This window comes from Sciurus carolinensis, chromosome 6 (assembly GCF_902686445.1).
Source record: "Sciurus carolinensis chromosome 6, mSciCar1.2, whole genome shotgun sequence".
Classification (NCBI taxonomy): domain Eukaryota; kingdom Metazoa; phylum Chordata; class Mammalia; order Rodentia; family Sciuridae; genus Sciurus; species Sciurus carolinensis.
This window is the reverse complement of record NC_062218.1, coordinates 54,975,277-54,992,774: the sequence shown is the minus strand read 5'-3', so window position 1 is coordinate 54,992,774 and position 17,498 is coordinate 54,975,277. Positions and strand designations below refer to the sequence as shown.

The window sequence follows — 17,498 nt, the reverse complement described above, 5'->3', positions numbered from 1 at the left end:
TCACTTTTTTAGCAAAGAGATGGAAAATTCAAAGATGCTTCCTCAAATGTAAGCAACATATTAAACGAAGTCCAAAGTAGCTGCTGTTTTTAATGCAGATGGAAAGAACATTATATAAATATGGGCCTGTGTTTGAAAATTTAAAAGGTCATACGAGTTCGTAACTGAGAAAACCCAGAGTGGAAGGGGGATTTGTGGAAAGCAGAAACCAACAGTCCATAACCACCACCCCTCCACAAGGCAAATAAATGCATGTGCGCACAGCCAGGACTGACGGGGACCAGCTGCTAGAGATGAACGCCAGACTTCACACCAGTTTTCAGTTTAGAACAACTTAAGGAAAGCATCTGACAATGACAGGAAGGGCTGTTATAATCAAAGACGCTCTCCCAGTGAGAGGAGGCAGGAAATGATGTAGTCACCGTTGCCGCCACAAGCCACCCCAGCATATCCATCCTATCAAATCTGAAGGGGGGTGGGCTAACAACGCAGAGGATTCATAAATGTGAACAAGATGGTCCAACTGTAAGAATTTATGCAACCCCTTGGTGATCCAAGCATGAACACTGATACACACCAGCCCACGTATCCAGATTCCCACGAACATTTGTTATTTTCTCAGAGCAAGGGAACTTTCCTGGAAATTACAGAACCTTCCAGACTGCAAAGAGAACTGATAGAGTCCTTTTTGATATGGTTCCCAGAAAGTGATAGAAAGCTTATTTCAAGCCACAACCCACATTCCTGTATGGAACCACAAGGTTTAACAGAAAACTTAAATCTCTCTTCCTTCTTCTCAACCTGGTGCCAGAGACTCAGCCTGGTCAAATAATGAAGGTTTTATCAGAAAATATTAGCATCAGCACCAACAGGCATGAGGCAGGACCCTTTGTGGGGGGAGTCCAGGATATGGAGAAGTTGTTCTTCCTTCTTCAGGGTGAAGTGACCACAGCTTAGGAAAAAAGGGATTCCTAAAGACATTAACTGTCTGAGGACAGCTAACCTGTCGCCCAGATCCAATGACAGAAGAACTGTTTTGCCCACATAAGAAATTCTTTCTAGAGCACTTGAAAAGTGGAAAGCGGTGGCTGACTTGAAAAAACAGAGGGATGGACAGTCACACAGGAGAGAATATCCCCATTAAGGACCACTAACCTGACAACTATCAAGGAAAATTGCTTCAATGTCTATGCTCTACTTCAGGCAAGACTTTAAAGCAGCACATATGAGAGTCAGGTTTTTCTGGGGCAAAACAACATAAGGTTGTTTAGAATTCTCACCCTTTACATAGAGGAGAGTTAAATACAGACAGCATTGATAAGACAATGACATAGGTGTATATGTAAATGCATACACTCAGACACACATCAGAACTCATTAAATGCTACACTTCAAATTATTTTGATTGGTTTAAGTTGTCTTGGCTAGTGTGGCATTAGAGATGCAAAGTTTCATTCATGAAATTTTAAATAATGGTGATAAGATTTATCTAGACATACAAGCGGAACCTAAATATAAAGCACATGAATAATAGAATGTGCATGAATTTTGAATGCTTATTTTTCAGAAGAAAACAAAGAACCGAATGTGTGAATTCTTGAAGTCTCTCAGCATAGCCTGAATTTGCATTTCAATAGCTTGCAAGGTAAGGTCTGTGAAATTGGTCAAATGTATAGACTCTCATCTCGCCTCCACCCCAAATCAGTCAATTAGCTTCTAGAGAAAGTGGCATACAGAAGTTAATATCCAGGAGCTCAAAATCTAATCCAGCTGATACACATCAAAATAATTTCAAAGCAAGTATGTTGAGGACAGAGGTTTTCCACGGAACAAATTCTGGATAGAAAGCATACAGTGCAGTACCGGATGATGCGGTCAGTGAACACACACGTGGAAATGAAATAGACAAGGCAGTACACCACAATATCTGTACAAAAGGGAAGAGCTGGAAAGACTCAGAAGACTGACAGTTAACACATCAAAACACTTTTCCAGCTGGTAAAAAAGTAAGCGTGGCAGTTTTTGTCCATTTATAACATAAGCATTTTAGATGTCATCTCCACTATGTACACATGCTGCCCAGGACCCCCAGTGGTTCACATCCCAGCCCAGTCACCATGCACTCAGAGGCCAGGTCGCTCCTAATGAGGACTTGTAATCCCAGGATCAAAAGTCTTTGCTGTCTATATTAGCTACTCCCGCCCTTTATAAGTCCCCTTGTTCCAAAAGGATTTTTGGAATGCCTGCAGGAACAAGAGTCAATACGCAAGTGCTACCTATTTGAACAGCCTTACCAACATATTGGGCCTTTTGCGTTGCAGCACTTGTGTTCATAGGGAGACGGCTGTCCGCACTCTTTTTTATTCTCTTTTAATAAAAACAGGGATTGCTAGACACTGAGAAATCCAAAGCACGAGGTGTTACGCCTCTATCATAATAGATACTCAAGAAACAGTGAAGTTTAAAGAAATGGGAATTAAGGAAGGACTAAAAAAATTCATGGAGAGTAGACATCATAATAAAGTTAATTTTACCAAGTATCCACTTACTAGGCATAGTTAGTACTGTGATCCGAATGTCTATATTCCCCCCATCCACTAACCCAAAAGTTCCATGTTGAATTCCTTATCACCAATATGATGATATTTACAAATGGGGCCTTTGGGAGGTAATTAGAAGTAGATAATATATCAAGGTAGGTTTCCTCAGGATGGCATTGATGCCCTTATTTAAAAAAAAAAAAAAAAAAGAGACATGACTCAGGAGGCTGAAGCAGGGAGGATCACAAGTTAGAGACCAGCCTCAGCAATTTAGCAAAGCCAAGTCTCAAAATAAAAAATTAAAAGGGCTCAGGGTGTAGTTCAGTGGTAAAGTACCCCTAGATTCAATCTCCAGTACCAAAAATAAAAGTAACAAAAGAAGAAGAAGAAGGAATGTGAGACCTCTTCTCATTACACAAGGTATGACTGTCTGTGAACCAAAAGGACAGCCCCCATCAGATGCTTAACCTGCTGGGACCTTGACCTTGGACTTCCCAGCCTCCAGAACTGTGAAAAACGAATATGTGTTATGAAAGCCATCAGTCTGTCACTTTCTTCTAGCAGCCCAGGCTGACTAAGATAGATACTTGCCTAATTCTGGTACAGTCCTTATAACTCCTCTGCCAGGTAAATGTTAGCATCTTTATGTCAAAGAAGAAGAAACTAAACCTCAGATAAGTTAAAATTGTGTGTTCCAGACTCACACAGCTAGGATGTGGCAATGCCACATGATGCAAGGGAAGCAGAGGAGGAAGAAGGCTCAGCTATCCACAAACACAACAGTAACAGCAGCCAAAACTTACTATGAAATCACCAGGTTCTTACTATCTGCTTGACACCCTTCGAAGTAATTTAATGTACATGTCTTACTTATTTTTACAACATTCCGGGGGGGTAGGGTAAGTAGTATACCTTTCTAATGCAAAACCTCGAGTTACAAGAGAGCAGCATGCCCAAGAAAACAAGGCCAGTAAGTGGTGGATTGACATCCAAACAGGAGCCTAGAAGACTTCAGTTTGCTTTTTAGCAAACATGAGCTTATCCCCTACATTAGTCACCATTGTCCTTATGTGCTCAGTAACAACCCACAGAATTCAATGGCTTACAATAATGAACTTTTTTTTTTCTCATACTTGCACGTCTGCAGGTAGAATGTAGGTCTATTGAACTTGACTCCAGGCTACAGGGGGACAAAGGACAGTTGGGTAGCAGTGACCTTCATGCTCTTCTCATGATAGATCACCAAAGACAAAACTTTGCAAAACTGCACAAGCATCATTCAAGACTCCAATCAAACCCATCCATCAACAGCTCAGTGGCCAATAATAGCCACATGGCTAAGCCCAAAGTCAAATGAGAGGAAAGTAACTCTGCTCACCTTGAGGCCACAGCAGGGGGGTAAATGAATACTTCTACTACAGCTCAGCACAAAATTCAGAGAATAATCACATCTACCACATTATCAAATCTGATTCATATTTGCCATACTGGCTCATAGTTGAATTGCTATACAGATCATGAAAACGAATCTGTGGGCTTCACAATTTATATGTGGAATAAAGTTTTAAAGGAAAAGTGTAAATAGGCATATCAATAGTATTACTCAATCTTTACCTTCACAGCACTGCTAACATTGAGGATAGGTTATTAGAAAATATAAAACTATCACTACCTCATCATGAAGAATATTGTGACAAAAATATATAAAATGAAATACTTCCAGACCTACTTCTACCTTTGGGCACTAAGCTAAAAGAAAACTCCATTAGAAAATATTTAACGTTTTCCAAAGTCACTTTGAGCTCATTATAATAGATTCTACCTCTGACTCCCCACCACTTTCCTAAGTGTTTGCATGTTCTTAACACACTAGAAGACTAAGCAGGAACCAGAAAGAAAAGTATTCTAAAAAAAGTACTCTACTCTTCTCATGTTTTGTCCCCCCAAAAAAGAAGGGTTCAGGTTTATTAGCAACATGATTTCAGGGCTTTGTGTACACATATATATGCAAAAAGAAATTGGGAACAGTGTCAGAAAACTAATAAAATTGTACCTTTTGTGTGTCTTTCTTCAATTACAGAAATTCCATTCAAATGGAAAGAAAAATATGTCTGAATTTGATATAATCTCACTCAGGTTTTAAATTCACTCACTGTTCTAAGCAGTATGGTACCAACCTCATCATCCTCATTTAAGAATGAATTGCTTTTTCCATTACAGTCTCTAGTTTGAGATGTTTCATTCTGCCTTTTCAAAATTGTATTGGAATGAGACTTGTAGGCAAGTTGTCAAAGTTGGAAGCAATTTGCAAAAGAAAAAAAGCACACGCATCTCCAAAATTGGATACATCACTTTCAAAACCTGACACTAAACCATAAAACTACTTTGTTTACTATGTGATTTTAACCATTCCTGCAAAACAAAGTGTTAAGATACACATTAAGGCATAATTCTTGAAAACCATTCTAACAGAAATCAATATTAGTCTGGGAGATACTGTCTTCTCCTTATTCATAGTCTGGCTCAATCAATTATGAAAGCTGATGACTTCTTCAGAATCTCTGCCCAGGATTGACCTCTCCTTAGACGTCCAAAACTACACACCCAAGTGCTCACTGAGCATCTCCCCCAGATGGCTCCACAGGTACTTCAAACACAAGATTCACAGACCATCTAACCATCCTCTCACCAACCAAATCACCTTCACTTCTTTAGTTGTTTCTAGTCACTAACTCCTGAAACCTGGGAATCGACTATAGCTTCTTCTACATCACCTTTCTTAGCCTTCAGCAGGTCACCACATCCCTCTAATGTGATGACCTGCCACCATGTTTTGTTGCCTTTCCTCAACTTCCACCCATCAGCACCTCCGTCCAGCCGTGGCATCACTCACCTGTGCACTTCTACTCCCTAGCTATCTATCCTGCTTCGATTCTTGGGCTCTTCCCAAGTATTCTTCATTCATAGTTAACAGAAAAGTCAACACTGGGTAAAGCAGCTCTGTATTTTCATTGTCTTCCTACCTTTGGAAGTTCAAGTCCCTCATATTCTCAGGGCACTGCTCATCACTGCCTGCTTGTCACGAACACTATTTACACATCCTTGTTAAGGGTGCACCCTATCTAGCCATCACACCTTGCACACACTGTGTTGTTCCCCCTGCCTGGGATGCCTTTCTTGACTAATGCACACCTGTGCATCTTTCATCTGTCAGAAAGAGCTCCACCTCCACTAAGCTTTCCCAACTTCCTTCAGCAGAGCTGGGCACCATCCCCAGGCCCCTGAATCATGATTGACATGGTTTGCAGCATGTGCTATTTTGGAAACGGTTGTTTGTCTTCCCTACCACTCTACAAACCCCTGGAAAAATGGTATTTTATTCTATTCACTTCTGTACTGCTAGAGCTTGGGAGAAAAGCATAAAGTATGTACGGAAGACATGCACGTAATCCTCTGATACAAACCTGTCGATATATGCTATTATTATTAAACATTTGTTGAAAGAAAAGCAAAGAATGAGGCTCTGTCCTTGGCTGCCTGAATCAAAAGCACACACCTCCACAATCTAAGTGAAATAACCAGCATTCTGAGACATGCACATTCCTCAAGAGTACCTGTGAGAAGGGCTCCAACACAAATCACAGGTATTTGCCATCTCTAGCACTTGCTGCAAGGGGCAAGGCAACCATCCTACATGACCTTAAAGTAGTTTTCTGATGTAAAGCATGAGCATGTGGCAGCAATTTTAAAAACATACAATTGCACCTGGACACCACCAGCGCCATGGGTCCTTTTGGAGGAATAGGTCTAGAGCTACCTACAGTCACCCCATTATAATAACTGCCCCACTGAGGTGGTTGGTTTACAGTTTCAGCTCTCACATGGCTATCATTGCTATTATTGGGGAATGCAAGAAACAAATGTAATTAATACGTGCACATTCCACCCACCTCTCCATGAAGAGAAAAACATGCCAGTTCTCACTGGAAGAAAGGAGGACACATCTTCTAAAGGCTGTCAAATCATGCATTTTGGATATAGAAGTGGTATATGCTCCACAACTTGGGGGTTACTTGGACATTTAGCCCCTTAGGAGCAGTTGGTCTCAAACTTTGACTGCTCACCACTGTGAGACACTGACTGAACTGCTGTGGATTATGTGCAGATCATAGGCAGGACTTGGGAAGCTCTCCAGGTGGCTCAAAAGCTCAAGCTGCTGCATTCAAACCACTGTCCTCAGGTTTGGTGACATGCATCACATCAGAGTTGATTTATACATTTTTGAGTTTCACATTTTTGCACAAAAAGAAAAATGATCTTTAAGGACCTTTCATTGATGGCACCGAGTACTTCAAAGGTTTTTCTTAGACAATGAAGTAAAAATAAAAATAGGCCACCTAACAACACTTTTCTGATTGATTATAAAATAATATACTCTGTAGAATGGTTAGAATAAAAACAAACTCTTATGACCCCATCAATATACAATAGACCAACATTTTAATATATTTTCTTCCTGTTTTTTTTTTCAAATGTTAATGATGAAGAAAAAGAAAATTATTTCTTGATAATTGTTAGCCATGATGAATATTTTGGGGACTTTTTATATCTCATTTTAATTCATCCTCAACAACTCTGAATAAGTGCTAGTACTGTATTGGTAAGGAATTAAATAGCACCACCAACATCACACAGTTAGTGGTAGAGATGATCTTGACCACTCAAAGCACATACAGGCTCTTTCCTTCATCCTTCTAGGCTACAGTATATACACACATGTGTACATATGTGCATACATGCTTTTACACCTGCCTCAGACATATGTGAATTGTACATACAAATACAGTTAAAGTCATATTCTTTGTTTTTTCATTTGACATTACTGTCAGCTTTTCCCCATATCATTAAATATTTGTAAAAAGCACAATTTTAACAGCAATGCTGTCCTCTTAACACATGTATGTCATAAATTATCTGCTAATCCTTGTGCTTTTGATTGCTTCAAAGAAAAATTATATGATTTCTATGATACTTTAAAAAGTTGTATGGTTCTTCATAATTTATTGGAAAAGTAAGTTTCTGGTAAATCCAATACCCTGTTCTTTAGACCCTGGTGCCAAAAATAAAATGATTGGCTGCTGCACGCATATTGATCTCTGTAAGTTGGTGTAATTCTCAATTTTTATAGTTTATTGATCAGTTGGTCTTTTAGTCTACTTTTGTCTTTGGTCGCTCTTTTAAGCACTTTCATTGTTTTAAATGCAAATTATCAAAATTTTTAGGTCTTATCTACTTGAGAGCATCTTTGGGGCAACTAAAGATTTTAAAAAGATATAACAAATGTAACCACACAACTCTTATAAGAAGGAACCAATAGCTAAACAATGAAGCAGTGGCTAATCCAGAGAACTGTTGCAGCTAAGCATAAAACTCAGTCCTGATCAGCTGAGGCACAAACGGAAAGACACAGGAGTCACATCATTCTCATCCCCAGACTGAAAGACACAAACTGGCTCACTAGGGGCAGGAGTTTTTTAGTGCTGAACTTGAATTTAATTTATTGTGTGGGCCTAGTACAGTAGGAGAGCACAACATAATGGATGGGACCTCAAGGAGAGTTTTACAAAAAGTGCAGATGTTTTCTCAGTCATTTCTTTTATCAACTCTCAATAAAAGCCAAGCATGTAATGCGAGTTTATGATTCTGCAAAGGGGCTTCTACAGAGGTGGAGATGGACTGCCTAGGTGTGTCACATCCTGGTGCAGGGGCCTGCAGTAGGGCAAACCTGGGGGGAATCTGGGAGATGAACCATAGGAGGTCTCCTGGGCTGTTCCTCTTGCACAACACTTCTCTGAGACAAGCATGCGCAGGATCTGTAAAGCAGAGCAATTCACAACAGACTGCTTGCAGGAGCTGCAGCACAGGTATCCTGCATTAGTGATTCAAGGAAGAGTCATGAGCTCCAAATACTAAAGTAGATAATGGATGAACTAACATTTCCCCATGAGAATGAGGGCCTGATTGGAGACATTACATCATTATTGCACAACACTGGGCAATGCTTGGGGACTGTGAGTTTTCACAAAGAGCATCTTTGAGGCTGTTCAAATGCTTGAACTCAGTTCAGGTCCCAGTGAGGTGCACTATGAAAACTGAACACTGACTTTGCCTGGCAAAATGCTAAGAGCCAGGGACAGGTCAGTGTGTGTGATTATCAACTATGCTGGATGCACTTCCTTTACCCAGCCAGACATACTCTTCATCCCATGCTGGGCCCCAGAGTCCATGAATTCCCTTGCCCTCTGGCCTCTGCTCATGGACAGCACAGCAAGGGTTCAGAAGAACAGGGGAAAATAAAGTCAAGGTATCTATGCCCTGGCACATCCCTGAGGAGTCATATGGTTGACTGTCCCTATTCCTAGGGTCACCTCTCCTATCTCCTGTCATCTCTGTCTCCAGATTCTGTTAACTTTTCCCTCCTCACCCCTTTGGGCAAGGGCTCCCTGTTGCTTCCAGCACATGGTACTACACCATCCCCTAACTTTTCCCGACACCTGCTCCAATCCTTTCAACAATCCCTTCATTAAACTCTCCACCAATCATTCAGTTAGTACATGCCATCTTTTTTATCGCCTGGATCCTGCCTGACACCCATACTTAATTACTTAAAGTTGCACTATGCAAGGCTTCATGGTGAGACAGGGACGAGAACTAAGATTGAGGAGGAACCACATACAGACATTGTGCTAAAAGATTTCCAGTCTCCTTCAATATTTAAATCCTTCATTTGTTATCTCCATTTTATAGATATGGACATAGAGATTCAAAGTAGTTAAGAAATTTTGTCTCAGAGCTATTCTGTTATTAAATATATAAGAATCTAAAGCTGCAACTACTCAGTAAATTAGTTGTAGGGTAAAATATTTTTAAATGAGATAATTTTAAACAGTTTAATCATTTTATACAAAAATAAGTTTAAAAAATGCATCATGCTATAACATGCAAATAAAACAGTGTACAAGTAAAAGACAAGGGCCTATTATAAAGTTAAGAATAGAATTAATTAATTATTTATGGAAAATTCCATGAAAGAATTAGAATTTACTTTGGTTTCTGACAAACAGGAAGAATTTAGACAACATAAAGAAAAGTAGTGATAGGAAAAGAGGATTACGAGGTTTCAAAATCTCAAAGCATGCTGGGAGAGAAGGTGATGGAACAGGGTTCTGGAAGACAAAGAGTTGAAGAAGATGAAACCAGAAAGGCAGACTGGAGCTGAACAAGAGACAGCTAGAGAGAGAGCAGTGTGATTTTACTCTCTCTACTGGGGCAGACAAAGAGAAGCCTGGGGGGGATTTTCAAGCAGGGATGGCTATGTAAGCTGACTGAGAAGCAGGATGGACTGGGGAGGGCCTGGGCACAGAGGGTCCAAGATATCTTCACAACCCAGGAGTGAAACAGGGCAGGTCTGGACTCCAGGCATACGTTTATAGTAGAACTGACAGGGTTTGACAACAGGGCAAGAGATGGAGAAATCAAAGGTGGGAACCAGGATGACTTGGAAGGTTACCAAGGCATTGACTGAAATAGATATGACGATGTTCTAGTGTTCAACAACTCTACAGTAGAGCTGGATAGTGCAAGAGGAGCTATCATCTAAATTTGTTTCTTATTTTATACTATTACTATTTTATTAAGAAATAATTCTTAGAGTACAAAATAGAAATGTTTTCTGAAAGATTCAGAAAACTATAGTATGATGATTACCTCAGAGGGAAAAACTAAACTCCAACAATGGATAAGAAATACCATTCAGATACACTGTTGATGTGTCTAACAGGTGCTACGAAAAGTTCTTTTATTATGTTGATTCTTCTTGTCACATAGAAGTCTTCCTGTTTTCTGGAACTGCTGAAGAATAAAAGTACTTATCCCAAAGAGGAATAAATATTATCACATGGGGCTGGGGCTGTAGCTCAGTGGTGGAGCACTTGCCTAGCATGTGTGGGTCACTGGGTTCAATCCTCAACACTGCATAAAAATAAGTGAATAAAATAAAGGCATGTGTGCATCAACAACTAAAAGTAGTTTTTAAAAAATAAATACTATCATAAGTGTTTCTGTTATAATCTTCCAACTATACATCTCACTATATCCACCCAGTCTTCCAATGAATAACGACAGAGTAATACTTCCACATAATGATCATGCTATTGGATTTCAGGTAAGGTGTAAAATATCCATAATTACAGTAAAGTTAACTCAGAGGAAACATTTAGAGGTTATGACTTGAATGGCCCACACTCGAATACAAAATAGAAGTGATTTGATGTCCAGTCAGAACAAAAAGTGGCCACATGCTTCACAGCTTTCTAAACCTGAATTCTAGACCAAGGCCAGTGGAAAGTCAGTTCCTAGGCCCAGGGGAGATGTTAACTCTTTGTTCTTGTTCTAAATAGGTTGGTGGTATGAGATAAGACACAGGAAAAAGAGAAGGAAACATTCTCACAAATCTACAAGTTTAAATTATAAACATTTAGTTGTTTTGCTGTATAACTGCATCATATAGTAAATTTAGGGGAAAAACTGCCCCCCATGCACATTCTAGCTGGGTGTGACAGTCAGAAGTGACCTGGAAAGGCCATCGTCAATTGAGGGAGGAGAGTCAGCAAGGGAGGATGATGCCAGGCAGGGATGGACAAGAGGATGGCAGGACAGGCACTGCGGGAGGTCTCTCTGGAGTAGCCCCCCCTCAGTGACTTCTGCCTGCCATATTGATGCCTGTCATCCATTGTTCTCCAGCCCTGGAATCCATCACATTAGGGATAGGGATGGTCTCATTATAACAAATACAAGGGGAACATAATAGAAATCACTAACACAATTAATTCATTTCCCTGACAGCTAAAAAATAATATGATCCACAAATGAGGAATATTAGGCCCAAAAGGAGTCAGTTATCCTTTGACGAATTAGCCCTGTCTAGAAATTCAAATTGCCCCAAGTCCAAGATCTGACCAAGCCCTTCCATCCGTCAGAATTGTCCACGTTTTGAGATGCAATCCAAGACGTTTCCCAGACTTTCCCAGACGGTTAACAGTGGAGACCACTGGGGCCTCTTTCTTTCACACTCACCTTAAAGGCAGTGAGTGACTGAAGTGCTATTAGTAGTATTGGAAATATTAACACAGCCCACAGAAAAGATGGAAAAGCACAGTGCTTCGGATGAGAAGTTCAGTTGTGCTGCCATTTTATGAGGTAGCCACATTCTGAGAAATTATATGGTCTGACTGAGATAAATTTTCAAAGTCCAAAATTTAAAGACACCACCAGTATGGTGTTTTGAAGAGCTAGAGGTACTGAAGACTTAAAAATAGGTTCTGAACACATACTGCAAGACTTTATACTAAACACATACTGCATTATTATAAAATTAGATTTTAGAGAATTAGAATAGTATATGCTTCAGATTTCTGACATGAGGCTCTAAGTTATTTAAAGAGCTGGTTAGTTCCACACACTATGTATCTATTCAGCACATAGACTCTTATTCCCATTATTATATAAAATCCTAAGTATTCACCTGTCATAATGACCACTGAAAATAATGTTTACTAGCTTTACTAGTAACTGTTCTAATTTAGAGACAACTTCAAACAAGAAATGTGGAGAAAATATAATTTTATTCTGTTGGCAATGATATGGAATGTTTTAAAGAATAGAAATCATCATTTCTTCCCAAGAATATATTTTTTGAGAACCTATTATAAGCTATTATGTGACCTTTAACCTTTTTTAACAAGAAGTCTTTATTTTGTAATAATTTAATTATTTTGATTCATTATAAACAAATGGGGTACAACTTGCTTCCGTGTTTGTACATGAAGTAGAGTCATACCATTTGTGTAATCATACATGTACATAGGGTAATGTTTGTCTCATTCTGTTATTTTTCTTCCCCCCCCCACGCTCCTCATTTTCCTCTATACAATCCATCCTTCCTCCATTCTTGCCTCCCTCCCACCCCTAAGTATGTATCATCATCCGCTTATCAGAAAGACCTTTAACTTTTGAAAACACAATTATACCTATCTCCTTCTGTAATAAACTCAAGTCATATGTCAGATTGTGGATTTCACAGAATAATAATCAGACACTAGAAGGGATGTGACTTGCTCTGATTACCTAGTAACACAGGGTCAGAGCCAGGAATACAAACATACCAATTTGCGCCTCGCTTTTTACTATCACAGGTGTGCCTCCCTGGCTGGCCAGATGAAATGCTTCTCATTCAGAGCATTTGTAAATTAACTGAATTCTTAAATTCACTAGGTGGCGTTGCTCTTCTGAACTCTACCGCTGACATCTGTTGTAATACAAATACACACTTAATTTTTTTACTTTGTAGTTTCCTTACAGTGGAATTCCTTAATATAGCCACTCTGTATATGGGATGTCATTTTTCAAATGTTAGACTTAATGCAGTAAGAGCAAAACGGGCACTGTGTAAGGCAGAATGGAGTTCTAACTATGAAGTAGCAGAACTTTTAGGCACTTTGATGCTATTTCTCATGACATGAAGACTTTTTCCCATTCAGAGTACAAAGCAGACATTCTCTAACCATTATACAGAAGATGATGGTAGGTGTAGTAAAAGTTTCTTTTACTACTCATCTTTAAGTATAAAAAATCTAGCACTCTAATACTATATGAGCAAGTAGTGCTTCCTTTGTTTTACTGCAAATCTTTTAGATAGACAATAGCTCCATTATTTTAAATAACCAAAATAATGATTCCTTTATTTCCACAATGAAAGGTCCATGAAATAAATTCATAATACTTCAAAGCACCATAGCTTTCCAGTGAAGTTGTCACAAGAGGTAGGTTAAAGAAATGAAAAACAAAAAAGAAGAAAAAGGAATTTGTTCTCAAAAATACATTTGAAATCACCAGAAATGAATGAGAGACTTCTCAGTCAATTCATGGATAATATAAACTATTAGTAATTTTATAGAGTTCATCATCTTTTCAACAAAGAGCATTTCCATATTTAACTAGTGAGTCCAAAGAGGATGTGGACACAAACAGCTGTGCATCACCAGAACTTTATGGAGGTGATGAAAACAAAGAAAAGGAAATCCACAGCCGTGACTAACCCCACTGTACATTCAAAACAATGACCACACTGGCATTCATTAAGGAGCTGGGCTGTTTACTTAGGTTGAGAACAATAGATGACATTTAACCCCAACTTCTTAATCCCTCTTTTGTTTACCTGCAAATAATCCTTTGGTTTGCCCACAATATTATAATATTATAGTGGTCTAAATAATATTACTATTTGTAATTGACAGCACAAAAAAGCAGACAGGAAGACCAATTGTGATTCAAAAGACCGTCACGGAAGCCTTTCTAAAATGTGCTGTATATTCTGTATTTGCAAGCATGCATTTTTTCTTAATTTCAAAAATAATGACTAAGTTTAACAATGGCTAATGAAGAGGTTCTTTCCCAAAGAAAAATATCCCTTATACACAGGAAAAAGAGTTATCAGGAGTTAAAATACCAATTTTGGATAGACTTATGTTTTGGCTTCCTTAAACTTACCAACTGCCAAACAGATGTTTTGTTTTGTTTTGTTTTTTCCAACTTTTCCGATTTACCAAGTTTTAACTTGGAATACATTTGTACACCAAAGTCAGAGTAATTTAATTAAGAGAAACTTGGGCACAAAAAAAGTAGGGTTGTGAGATACATATCTTTGCCTCATTTCAATATAAATAAATTACAGCAAACTTTGATTGAGCTGCCAGCAGAAGAAACTTTCATTTTACTGTCGGGGGAGACTCCCAGCAGCTGCCCACAACTGCCATGCGATTACACAGATGCTGCTAGGAGGAGGTTGACCCCAAAGCAAAACTGAGTCCTGTGTTCCCAGGACTGGACAGAGTTGCTACCCTCCACAGACTTCCCAGACACTTGACAGAATGCCAAACCGGCTCATCAGCTGTCACTGCCAGCCACGTTTAACTATTCTTGAACAACCAGCAGAAAAACAAACCGCCGCCAAAGTGTCAAACTAAAAGTCATATCTATTGTCTCTGACAAAAGAGCCTCCCTCATCGAACCTGTGATGTGTCATACCTGTAACTAGAGACTCGGCAGAGCTCACTGCCAAGTAGACACTAAGAACGGTGCACATATTCATGCCCAGTAAAGGAATGACAAGGGAACTTTGAAATCCTCAATGGCTGGCTACTGACAATGCTACATGTCAAGAACAGAACGATTCCTACCTGGAGCCCTCTCCGTCTTAGAATGCTGGACTCATCCATCTCCCCCTCTGCTTTCTCTGAGCCTCTCACCACAGTCTAGCCATGCTGTACTACCTCTACTTGGGCACGCTAATTCAGAGCCCCGCAGCTGCTAAACACTTACATCACGCTCTAGCTGATTGGAGCCCGGAGTCAGCTGGTCCCGCTTAGTTATTCACTCCAGCAACTTCGGAGATCACGGATGCTTGCAGTTGGAGGGAGAGAGCAGCAAGTGGGCTCCAACACCTAATGCACATATCCACGCAGGCAGCGGCTCTCGTTATCAGATGGAAAACCCTAGGATCCCTGCTTTTTTGTTCTTCTTCGAAAAGCTGGCCATGGCATTCCAGGCAACCGGTAAATGGCTTTCAGCAGTGGCTCTGGGTCAAGCCCCTTCTGAATCAAGTATAGGGTCAAAGTGGCTAAGTAAATCAGCGGTGACAGACACCTCTGTAAAAGACAGCTGCTGATTGGGACGGTGAAAAACTAGGGCACAGCTGGTCAGCCAAGCAGCACCACTATCCCTGGCGCTCATCTTTTCTGAAGGCATCAAAGAAAACAAAATGTAGCAGAGCACACACACACACACACTGCCTGAAAACCCGAAAACCAGGGCTGGGGAAGCGGCTCCCAGCCTGCCTCCCAAAACTCTTCACACCTCCAGCTTAAAAGCCCTGATCATTTACATAAATACCTCACCAGTCAATCCCGAGCCCAAAGACACAAACAACTTAGATTTTAATTTCCCTCATGAAAATAACTTAGTTTGTTGACACCTGACCAAAATGGAAAAGGGGGGAAGGGGAAGAAATTTTAAGAACCATCAGTGGTTAGAATATTAACCTATTTATAGTCTATAAGCAGGAAAAAAAAAAAAAGATTCCCATCATGTGCAATTTCACAGTCTTGTTTCGGCTTGTTTACTCCGCTCATCCTCATCTTATTTCAATTCAAAGCAACCAAGAGATGAATATTAAGTTTTCATTACTGGGATGGCACAGGAGTAACAATACACAGTACTACCAATTTATAATAAATTATTCCCCCTGGTGTCTATTCTAAAGATATTTAAATTGAGAGAATTATTTGGTCCTGGGAGACATAAGGACTATCTGCAGTTTGAGAAGCACATCTTCCTTCACTCTAGTTATTAGACAAATTCGGTTTTTTTGTTTGTTTGTTTGTTTTTGAAAGAAAGTCAAAAAGGCAGGCCTACATGTTTTTTAAAAGATCAGTAATTCCTGGATTTTTAGGTGATCCAGCTCTTTAGAGATTTCTAAATGTGAGAGGAAGGAAGTAGCTAATGTGTCCCTATCCATTTGACTGTTACTTCACTAGCTTTCGTTCCTTTCTGGCTGTCAGCATACTATTAGGATTACTATCAATTGATTAGATTATGTCATTAAAAAATAGCTCAGGAATTTATGAATCTAACCACTGAGGAAAACTGACTGCATTTTTCGTTCCCAGTCTTTACGTATGTCTCCAGACACAGAGCTTCCTTGTCAAGAGATGCCACCCCAGTAAAAGGATCAACAGAGAAGCATGCTTTTCCTCTTAAGTGTGTTCACTTGATACCACTTCTGCAGAAAGCCCTGGAGAGTTTTTAGCTCTCCTTTACATGTAGAGAAGTAATGCCATCTCCTAGGGAAAAAAAAAAACGAAAGAAAACAGCACAAAACTGGTCATTGTGCATATCAAAGTACACCAACAGATTCGAGCACAAACCATATTTTTAAAAGATTTTGAAAAAAGTAAAGCTGTTTAAATTGAAGTGCCAAAAAAAGAAAGAAAAGAGGAAGTCGAAGAGGGAGAACAAGATGGGTTTGCTATCTATGGGTCCTCTGCGAATTTGATGGAAGAGATTCCCATCCTTCACAAGCCCTCCTGTCAGTCAACCTTCTCCTGTAAAGTGAAGACTTTTTTTTTCAATGAAAACAAAGAGAATGACAAGTGTTGCCCCTTCTCCCTCAAGTTCCCCTTTGAGAGAGGAACACAGAAAGTGCCCTGAATTCCAAGAGCCCTAGTAGACAAAGCCTCAATCATGAGCAGGTCAGCATGAAGTTACCAACTTTAAGAGTCACGTTGTCCGTCCACAGAGGCAGAGAAAGTCCTACCTAGTTTCAGAAAGAAGAAAAAAAAAAAACACCTGACTCCAAAAGCTGAACTTTTAAAATCGAAAGTCAACCATGATGTCCTTACCTCTGTTCTGAGTACTGTGATGTTCACTGTGCTGGTACTTCTAGAAAAAGTGGAGTATGGTGGAGAACACCAAGTTCCCTCTGGAGAGAGAGAAGGGGAAACACTTTTTGTCTTGAAATAAAGATCACAGGTTACTAAGAGGAAAAAATATGCAAAAGAGAACCCAAAAGTCTCTTTTCTGTGACCAGTGGCAAAACTAGTTGGCACTGCTATCAGAAGACATTTTGAGGACACTGTCCAAAAGTCAGGTGACAGGCATCCCAGAGAAGTGAACCCTGTGCATCTCAGGTACCTTGCAGCTGGAATTGTTTGGCGTGTGGGAGTGATAAAAAAGAATAGGGCTGAGGATGAAAAGTAAACAAAGGAATATTTTGAGATAAAAGCTAGGTTAGTATTCCACCATTAACTAAGTCTAAGATGAAGATTATGACCATCACACCAT

At 39.7% G+C, this 17,498-nt stretch overlaps 1 protein-coding gene across 3 annotated transcripts in view; it reads right to left on the bottom strand.

The window, feature by feature from the left end:
- The window catches only part of LOC124987467 (microtubule-associated serine/threonine-protein kinase 4-like), a 316,071-nt gene that overhangs the window by 74,573 nt on the left and 224,000 nt on the right, over positions 1–17,498 (bottom strand). Inside the window, exon 4 of one of the 3 annotated variants that reach the window (XM_047556727.1) lies at positions 17,056–17,136. The exons of the other annotated variants lie outside the window; for them this stretch is intronic. Coding sequence (XP_047412683.1) covers positions 17,080–17,136 — 57 coding nt within the window. The 3' untranslated portion in view covers positions 17,056–17,079. Of the gene's footprint in view, positions 1–17,055; positions 17,137–17,498 lie in introns of those variants that run through there. 3 annotated transcript variants of the gene reach the window in all.